The 10,381-nt window shown below is 37.9% G+C and overlaps 1 protein-coding gene across 2 annotated transcripts in view; it reads right to left on the reverse strand.

Annotated features, from left to right (window-relative positions):
• Nucleotides 1–3,716: 3,716 nt before the first annotated feature.
• Nucleotides 3,717–10,381, reverse strand: part of ANKRD34B (ankyrin repeat domain 34B) — a 17,854-nt gene continuing 11,189 nt past the window's right edge. Inside the window, exon 4 of one of the 2 annotated variants that reach the window (XM_010863362.1) lies at nt 3,717–8,001. In XM_010863362.1, the coding sequence (XP_010861664.1) occupies nt 6,441–7,979 (1,539 nt within the window). In that variant the 5' untranslated portion in view covers nt 7,980–8,001 and the 3' untranslated portion in view covers nt 3,717–6,440. The remainder of the gene's footprint in view (nt 8,002–10,381) is intronic. The other variant, XM_010863363.1, reaches the window with a different exon arrangement.

Below are 10,381 nucleotides of genomic sequence, written 5' to 3' on the forward strand. Positions count from 1 at the left end.
CACTCAGCTTTCTTTACAGTCCAACTCTCACGTCCATACATGACCACTGGAAAAACCATAGCCTTGACTAGATGGACCTTCGTTGACAAAGTAATGTCTCTGCTTTTTAATATGCTGTCTAGGTTGGTCATAACTTTCCTTCCAAGGAGAAAGTGTCTTTTAATTTTATGGCTGCAATCACCATCTGCAGTGATTTTGGAGCCCAAAAACAGTCTCTCACGGTCCACTGTTTCTCCATCTATTTACCATGAAGTGATGGGACCGGATGCCATGATCTTTAGCCAACTTTTTGACTCTCCTCTTTCACTTTCATCAAGAGGCTCTTTAGTTCTTCTTCACTTTCTGTCATAAGGATGGTGTCGTCTGTATATCTGAGGTTTTGATATTTCTCCCAGCAATCTTGATTCCAGTTTGTGCTTCATCCAGCCCAGTGTTTCTCATGATGTACTCTGCATGTAAGTTAAATAAGCAGGGTGACAATATACAGCGTTGACGTACTCCTTTCACAATTTGGAACCAGTCTGTTGTTCCATGTCCAGTTCTAACTGTTGCTTCCTGACTTCCATGCAGATTTCTCAAGAGGCAGGTCAGGTGGTCTTGTATTCCCATCTCTTTCAGAATTTTCCACAGTTTATTGTGATCCACACAGTCAAAGTCTTTGGCACAGTCAATAAAGCAGATGTTCTTCTGGAACTCTCTTGCTTTTTTGATGATCCAGTGGATGTTGGCAATTTGATCTCTGATTCCTCTACCTTTTCTAAATCCAGCTTGACCATCTGGAAGTTCACGGTTCATGTATTGTTGAAGCCTGGCTTGGAGAATTTTGAGCATTACTTTACTAGTGTGTGGGATGAGTACAATTGTGCGGTAGTTTGAGCATTCTTTGGCATTGCCTTTCTTTGGGATTGGATTGAAAACTGACCTTTTCCAGTGCTATGGCCACTGCTGAGTTCTCCAAATTTGCTGGCATATTGAGTGCAGCACTTTCACAGCATCATCTTTTAGGATTTGAAATAGCTCAACTAGAATTCCATCATCTCTTCTAGCTTTGTTCGTAGTGATGCTTCCTAAGGCACACTTGACTTCACTTTCCAGGATATCTGGCTCTAGGTGAGTGATCACACCATTGTGGTTATCTGGGTCATGAGGATCTTTTTTGTATAGTTCTTCTGTGTATTCTTGCCACCTCTTCTTAATATCTTCTGCTTCTGTTAGGTCCATACCATTTCTGTCCTTTATTGAGCCCATCTTTGCATGAAATGTTCCCTTGGTATCTCTAATTTAAATGTATTTTGTGTCTAAACATATTCAATCCTTGAAAAATAGTTTTATTAGTCTTTTTTATTTCTTGGCTGCACCTCAGTTTGTGGAATCTTAGCTCCCCAACCAGGGATTGAACTGGGCCGTTGGCAGTAAAAGCTCAAAAGTCCTAATCACCAGACAATCAGGGAATTTCCTATTAGCCTTTAAATTGAAAAATATATACACAAGCAATTTTAAGATTCAAACAGTACAGAAGTATGTTGAAGTTGTTTTTTAGTTAAAAGGCTGTATAAAATAATGACCCATTTGTAACTTTGTAGGGGAAAGAGATGGAGAAGGCAATGGCAACCCACTCCAGTACTCTTGCCTGGAAAGTCCCATGGACAGAGGAGCCTGGTGGGCTGCAGTCCATGGGGTTGCGAACAGTCGGACACGACTGAGTGACTTTACTTTCACTTTTCACTTTCATGCATTGGAGAAGGAAATGGCAACGCACTCCAGTGTTCTTGCCTGGAGAATCCCAGGGACAGGGGAGCCTGGTGGGCTGCCATCTATGGGGTTGCACAGAGTTGGACACGACTGAAGCGACTTAGAGAATAATTATAACCATTGTCTTACCAACTTATCAAATGTTTTCTAGTTTTTAAAAACTATCCTTATCCTTTTATCCTTACAAAAACTACCCTTATCCTTATATTTATCATAAGAAGCAGTAAAAATCTGAAGTGTGTACTATACACCAGGCATTGTACTAAAGAACCTCTGTGACATGCTATGATCACTGATAAAGATACTGTCTCCTGATACACTCTTCAAAGCTGAAGCCTTAGGTGTCAAAGCTGCCTTATAACTCTCTTGGCATGAGCCATGAAGTCCTTGTTTTGATAATGATTATCTTCTTTCTGGATCGTATTTTCCATTTTGATCCAACTGATACTGCTTTAGGTACTGTCTTGTTCTGAAACACTTTGGATGTATTAATAGGATCCTACTCAAATTAACTCAAATAACTGAGGCTAGGGAAGAACTTACCATAAGAGAAATATCCAGAAAATTCAGAGAAATGTTGAACACCTAGGCGGCAGGAAGGGCAAAAACTAAGACCACTGTCCTAAGCAACTAAGACGAGGTCCTCGGCAGTGGGAGGTCACAAACTCCAGTGCACCACAAGACAAATTCAGATTACTGAGAGAGAGCTCCTATTGGCTCATCCCAGTTTGTGCCTTTGTTCCTTTGGGTCACTTGTCCGTCCTTCATCCAGCTTACTGTCGGGGAGTAAGGGAACCATGGGATGATATGACACCTTAGACTGCCCCTTCTAACAGCTGCGGGCAGGAACAGCCTAGAATGTACCTGGTGGTGTACCCCCATCTCTTCATTCTTGAGAATTCTGATACCTCGATGCTCCATTTGTGTGGAACTGGGATAACCTACATTTACCACTGGCTATGATAATGCAAGGGGGTCTCCAGTGAATTCCTCAAATTCTACCCGTATTTATTCCAACCAGTGTCACGAAAACTTTTTCTCCTGTGAAGGAACCTGGAATGATCAGATGGTTATCACAGTTTCCATTTCGGTGGACTGTGATTGAATCCCTTGGTGGAATTGTTCTTCCCTTGGATGTCAGATTCCTCATATTTATAGGACCCAAAGCTGTAGGGATAATATAGAATTTTTTTTTTTTTAAGAAATTGAGAAGAGCCTTTTTGAAATGTGTTGCCTGACAATCAAAATTTATATTTATGCCACTAAAGCTAACACTGAATAAACACGAAAATAAAGCTAAGAAGTTGCATGGAGGACTGAAATTCAAAAACGTAATTTCAATCATTAGTTTTCAACTTGTCCCAATGAATCTAGAATTGTCAATAAGTAAAGCCTTTCTCAAAAACTGTTCAAAGTTGATAAGACTTTGGTGGTCAGTCAATCAAAGGAATCTCTTTTGTTAAATCTTTGATTAACATCTATCCTCAGCCTATTTCCAAAAGTTATTGTTATCTTCCTAGGATAGGTAAAATATTTGAAATATTTTTGTAACTTCAATTTTCTGGCTTTAGTTGTTTTTCTTAATCTGGAGGATTTGGACCAAGTCAGTCATCAGTCCTTTCAGTATTTAAGGTCAACTGTCTAATCTCAAGGAGAAGGCAATGGCACCCCACTCCAGTACCGTTGCCTGGAAAATCCCATGGATGGAGGAGCCTGGTTCCATGGGGTCGCTAAGAGTTGGACACGACTGAGCGACTTCACTTTCACTTTTCACTTCCATGCATTGGAGAAGGAAATGGCAACGCACTCCAGTGTTCTTGCCTGGAGAATCCCAGGGACAGGGGGGAGCCTGGTGGGCTGCCGTCTCTGGGGTCACACAGAGTTGGACACGACTGAAGTGACTTAGCAGCAGCAGCATGTGTACTAAATACTGAAAAGTAAAAAATAGCACTGATACTCAAAATGACATTTAAATCTTTATTGATATCATTGTTTATGAACTAATCGAACTACATATTCTTTCAAACTGTATCCTTACAACTTAAAGCCAAGAACTTTTCTCAGTATTAAAACTTCCAAAAAGGGTTGAGTTACCTATAAACATCAGGCACGATTCTAAGTTCTGAACCAAAAAATTCTTTTAATGCAATTAATATTAATGTTTTTCAAAACATTAAATGGAAAACTTCCAGTTTCCATCTATTTTTCAAATAAAAGCCACAAGAAATTAATTACTATGTTATACAACTTGCTTATATCAAGTTATGAAGAAAAGCATCGTGTCAATTGCTAGGACCTCAAATTAATACATTTAGGTTCTGTATAGTTTGATTTACTCTTTGTTGTAAAACTGCTAACTTGAAATAAGGACTCTGTATAGACACCATATTTTGAAATCATATAGCTAATATATCCATAATATTTTATGATAGTAGTATCACATTCATTTGTTAGAAATTATTCACAGGTCCTAAATACTAGATGATTGGAATGTCACACTAAGGAAATTACCCTTATTATTCTAATTATATAAATATCTAATAATTATATCTCAGAAATAAAAAGATATTCTTTAATATTGACCGAATACTTACTACATTTTGTAATTAAATTTCTACTGGCTTTCTTTATTTTAGCTAACCTAATATAATCTAATAATCAGTTTTTCTTTTTTACAACAAAGCAAGCCTTTAGTTTCTCTTGTGATAAATCCCAAACTTTTTTTTTAGTTGTCTTTAGAAAGAGAAGAATAGTTTGATACAAGAACACAAGAAATGCTTTTAACAGTTGTATTATCTTGTCATTGGGAACCGATGACTAAGCTTCAAAAAACAATAACAGGGATGAAAAGATACAGAGAGAGAATTCCATAAAATAACATTAAAAAAAAAAAAAAGGCAAAAACCCCCTCTAGTAGTCTTGCCTGGAAAATTCCATGGACAGAGGAGTCTGGTAGGCTACAGTCCCTGGGATGGCAAAAGCTGGATGTGACTCAGCATGCACACACTGAACTGCACTGCACTGCACTAAGGTATGGTAATCGGTAACTGAACTGCAAGTAGATATTGTAGTGGATTAACACACTTGAAAAACAGGGCAACCATATATCAAAAACATTCAACAGACTCACAAAAACCAAAAAGAAGAGAACATAAGCACACAAAAATGAAACTCATCAAACTACAAAAGGAAAAACAAAAATTAAAAAAAAAGGAACAAAGAAGAAACAAAAAGTTACTGGAAAACAAGGTTTACAAAGGCAATAAATACACACCTATCAGTAATTCCCTTAAATGTCAATGGATTAAATGCTCCAATTGAAAGATGCAGAGTGGTTGATAGGATAAGAAAACAAGAGCCTACAATATGCTGCCTGCAAATGACCAGCCTGGGGCGAAGGACACACATAAATTTAAAGTAAGGGGATGGAAAAAGATATTTCTTGCAAACGGAGATGACAAGAAATTGGAGGTAGCAATACTCGTTTCAGACAAAATACACTTTAAAACAAATGTCATAAAGATAGATAAAGAAGGACATTATATGAGGATTAAAAAAAAAATCTGGATCCACATTGAGTTTACAGACTAAAGAGTTAATATTATTCCAAAATGCCTTCATGTTTTAAAAAATCAATACTCTATTACACTGTATATATGAAGGCTCATTGAACTATTCTCTCTACTTTTGTGTGACTGAAAATGCCCATAATATAAAATAAGAAAAAAGGTTCTGTCAACAGCAAATGAACAGAAATGTTTCTTGGACTAATAATCCTGTAAATTCAATACTGCAGAAGCTTAGTATCTGGAAGAAATTTCAGTAAACTGTCACAACGTCAAGCAACAAACTAACATTTTTGTTGTTATAATTTCTTTTCACTGCCTCTAATATTTTATGTATTTTAAAAGTATTCTATTCTTGCTTTAGTCTTACTGTGTTTGCTCTTGGGAAATAGAATAAAAAGCAGAAAAGATCCTATTAAAAAAAAAAAGGCAAAGCAAAAAATAGCACACAAACATTTGGCATAGATTATAACCAGCTTATAAAACTCAGCAGATCTGAGGTTTATAAGCTATAAACCATTTTGACACTGATTAAGCTGACAACACATATTAGCTGCCTTGTCTACTATATTGGTTGACCATTAAAAATATTAATTAGATTGTCACCTACCTGGAGTCAAGATTTTTCAAGAATTAGTTCATTCTTTCTTTGTAGCTTAGGCTTATTGATCATAGAACACTTTATAACTGTTAATGTTTTCTTTTACGATGTTGGCATCATGGCAAATTACAATCTTGAAATGCTTTTTTAAAAATTACTGATTTGAACACAATGCTTCCTAATAAAATTTTGGCAAAATTGAAAACTTTAAAGTTATCTCCAACATATGTAACCTTGTTTGCTTATTTTTGTTTAAATTAAAAACTTGGACCACATAAAGTTTGTTAAATATGGAAGGTTTAAAAAAAATCGGTTTAATTTTATTTGAGAGAATCTCTTTTCAAAAATTATCTATTATTTGTATATCTACAATGCATAGTATGATGGTACACAGTACTTTTGATAACCCCTAACTATTATGAACTATCCAATTAGAAGTTTTAAAAGGATGAACATTTGAATCTTCTAGTTCCGTATTTCTCTGATAAAACGTGAACAAAAATGTACTTTCTAGCCATGTCTTAAAAATTAACTAACTGCTTAATTTGTTCTGTTTGCAATGATTGTCTCCTTAACAACATCTTTTTACTTTTGAATTCTTTGGGGAAAATAGGAACTGTTGGCATAAGCACTTTTTGACCACAAGAAAGAAGGCTGGAAATCTTGTTGCTGACATTGATATCTGATATGGGAGGGTGAGGGTTCACATTTAAGGGTGGAAGGAATCCTGGTCTGGTTTGTGTACTGTTGTGATCTAAAGGGAAAGCTCCTGAACCACGCCTTTCTAAACGGGCATGAGTTCTCCTGCTCAGGGGACCTGGGGGGATATTCTCCAACAATTCTTTGGACCCTGATAACAAGGAAGAAGATGGCGAGAGAATCTTTTTTTTTCCTATAAATGCTTTGCCATCGTCTGAAGCTGCAGGGGTAAGACCAGCTGAGAGCTGGGAATCAGAGCTGTAGTGATTTGCTCCTGAGTTTCTTTTTTGAACTATACTTCTTAGGGTGGAAGCAAATATTGTCTGGTTAGAGTCTGGCTCCTGATCCACTGGGATGTCAATGCATTGCTGATTTCCTTCTGAAAAAAATGATTGATGATTTACTTCGTCAAATGACATCTTTCTTGAGCTGGCCTGATCAAAGGCTCTTAGCAAATGCGCAGTGTCTTTTACATCAATACTTTGGTGCCTAGTAATGAATCGCTTGGAAAGTGCCAGCCGGTTGGCTTTGTAAGATAATTCTTCCTCTGGAGTAATATCCTGAAGCTCCTCTTGTAAGGAGGCCACTCTGTGCATTAATAAGGGAGGACTCCTGATCCAGTGAGGAGCCTGAGGGAGCTTGGGCCCATTAGGGGTCAGACCAGGCTTCCTCACAGGGGAGCCTCGATCCCCAGTATCATCACTGCTTCCTGCAGGCTCCAGATCTTTAAAGCCAAAAAGTGTCGTTTCAGTTTCAGAAGAATGTGAAAGTGGCGGTGAGGCTGTTTTTAAGTCTATTTCTGAAGGAGTGGCACAGGTGGCTGGAGTATGACACCCATCCATACCCCCAGGAGGCATATTTAAGTACTGTTTGGTGGTATGCCTGCCAGAGGGCGATTTTGCTGTTGTTATGATAATGACCTCTTTCCCCTTTGCCTTGCAAGCACTAAGGAGAACTTTCAGGGTCTCTCTATCTTCTGAATTTATAGCATAAACCAGGGCCGAGGAACTAGAATGATCTTGCAAGCTGAGGTCAGCCCCGCTCTTTAGGAGCAACGAAACAACTTCAGGACCAGCTTTTTCTAAGCAAGCATGCATTAAGGCAGTTTTCCCAGATTTGTCCTGTATGTTGGGATCAGCATTGTTTTCTAACAGGTATTTAACCATTTTGGCTTTACTGACACTCTGGTGATCAACATGTTTGGTCTTACAAGCAATCATTAAAGGTGTTTCCCCACGGTCATTGCTCTCATTGATGTAAGCGCCGCCTTCCAACAAGAGTCTTGTAAGGCGAAGCCGGCTCTGATGGACCGCTTTAATTAGGGAATTTCCATCACTGGAAATTTCTACACATTCATCCATCTTCAAAAGTCAGAATCAATACCTGGTTATCAAAGAAGATGAAGAACAAAAGATTAGTTGGAATCAATGTCCCAATTTATATTCATGTTGTTAGTCACAATTTCTGAAATATGTCTAGAGAAAGAAGACATAAATAAGATTGTTCTTTAATAAATACAGAGCAAAATAGTGAACTGCAAAATTAAAAATAATTTTAGAATAGTAACAACCTTTAGGGCATTCAAACTAAAATTTACTTTTAAAATCTTCCTTGAATATTTATGACATAACACTAGCCTGATATTTCTCTAAATCCCACATTAACTAAATAATCATCATCTTATTTTCTACTTGGAAAAAATATTTTAAAAATAATATTAGAATGCAAATTTAAGCAAAAAAGCCAAATTTCTGTGTAACTGCAACTGAATCAACTAAAATAGAGCATGTTTATGATAGCTTAATATAAAATACTTCTTAGTATTAAATTACTTAAACATGCTCTTCAATTAAATAATATAATTAAAATCTAGATTTCCAATTTGAGGGGCATTTTGATGTTTCTTTTAAAGGATGAAAAATATCTGGACTACAAGATGTTAAAAGAACTGATGTGTCTGACACTGAGATAGGAATGATGAGCATGTGATTATGCATTTTTCTTGATTCCATTATTTAAATCATATACTAACTAGGTTACAGGGTTGCTGCTGCTGCTGCTGCTGCTAAGTCGCTTTAGTCATGTCCGACTCTGTGTGACCCCAGAGACGGCAGCCCACCAGGCTCTCCTGTCCCTGGGATTCTCCAGGCAAGAACACTGGAGTGGGTTGCCATTTCCTTCTCCAATGCATGAAAGTGAAAAGTGAAAGTGAAGCCGCTGAGTCGTGTCCGACTCTCCGTGACCCCATGGACTGCAGCCTACCAGGCTCCTCCGTCCATGGGATTTGCCAGGCAAGAGTACTGGAGTGGGGTGCCATTGCATTCTCCGAGGTTACAGGGTTAGCAATGTACTATTGGGTTGAATTTTGACAGCTGCTCCAAAGGCGTTTTCTAAGCTAAAAACAAATGAAGACATGTAGACTTCATAAACATTTTATTGTTATCATTAAAACAGAAAATGATTTATGTTTAATTTATTTAAATCATTTAGATTCAAACTCACTCAACAGATAATTTCATTAGGTGGTAAGAATTATATCTTTATGGAGAGCCAAGGAAATGTTAGTTTTATAACAGTCCTTGGAGCTAGGGATAAAAAGCAAATAAAAGTTTATGTAATATTTAAGTCTATTTCATTTAACTTGGTAGCTTTGATAAATTGAGAAGGGTTATTTATTTTAGTCATTTACTTTTAAGATTAAGAATATTGGACATGAATTTCTATTGGATAGTAGAATAGATAATAAATATGACTTCTTAAAAGAAAGAAGAGATGAAGAGAGCAGAAAGAAAGTGAAGAAAAAAGGGATCGACATGTATACAGAAATTAATTCAGTGATAAACAGCTATAAACTCTTAATATTGTGATGGGCTCTGAGCTATAATGGTACAGGCCCCAGCCCTGAGGAGCTTATATAGCTGTTTGGAATAAGCAGCTGGTTATGGGTTAAAATCATGAGCACACACAGACTTTAATAGTGTGAGGATGGAATGGGGGCTTCACAGAGACCAGTCATTTGAGCTAAGCCTTGATGACTGTGAAAGAGTTTGGCAGGCAGAAAAAGGGGGAACAGAGGAGTAGAGACCACTCCTGTGCAAAGACATGAAGACTTTATTTAGCACAGTTATTTAATCACAGATCAGGCTTTATACCAATACCATAATCAACTTTAGGAAAATACTTTAGCAGATGATTATGTTTAGGGTGATACGGCAGAACAAACACAGCTAATTTTTAACCCTGCCTGAAACCCCCTGAAAGTAAAGATTTTTTTTTCCAAAAAGACATAAACTCACAACGATAGCGGGCAAAGGACAGAAGATGACAGCAGCATTTTGGAAGCCAGAAAGCAAACGAGCCAGTGGTAACTGACTCAGCCAACCTGAAAAGGCTGTGCCTCGAGTCATCGTGGCAGAGTTGAGAGCTACCCCACGTACACCACAGAATCCTCGAAAGAGGCAGCAGTTGGAGGCTCTAGAACTAGCTAGTGAGCAAGTGGAGAGTACAGCCCTCCTAGAGGGTTAGGAGAAGGACGTGAGAGAGGCAGTTAGATCCCTGGGACTTGCTCCGAGAAGTGTGGTGGGCCTACGTTGGACCACCAGCAGCAGCACCACCTGAAACTTGTTAAATGTGCAAAATCTCAGGCTCCGACCCCAGACCTACTGAATCAGAGCCTATGGTTCAGCTAGATCCCCAGGTGACTTGCATGCACAGTAAAGTTTGAGAAACACTTCGCCACTCCAAGCCAGGGAGACAGAAGACT

Source organism: Bison bison, unplaced genomic scaffold, assembly GCF_000754665.1.
Source record: "Bison bison bison isolate TAMUID 2011002044 unplaced genomic scaffold, Bison_UMD1.0 scf7180017864490, whole genome shotgun sequence".
Taxonomy (NCBI): Eukaryota; Metazoa; Chordata; class Mammalia; order Artiodactyla; family Bovidae; genus Bison; species Bison bison.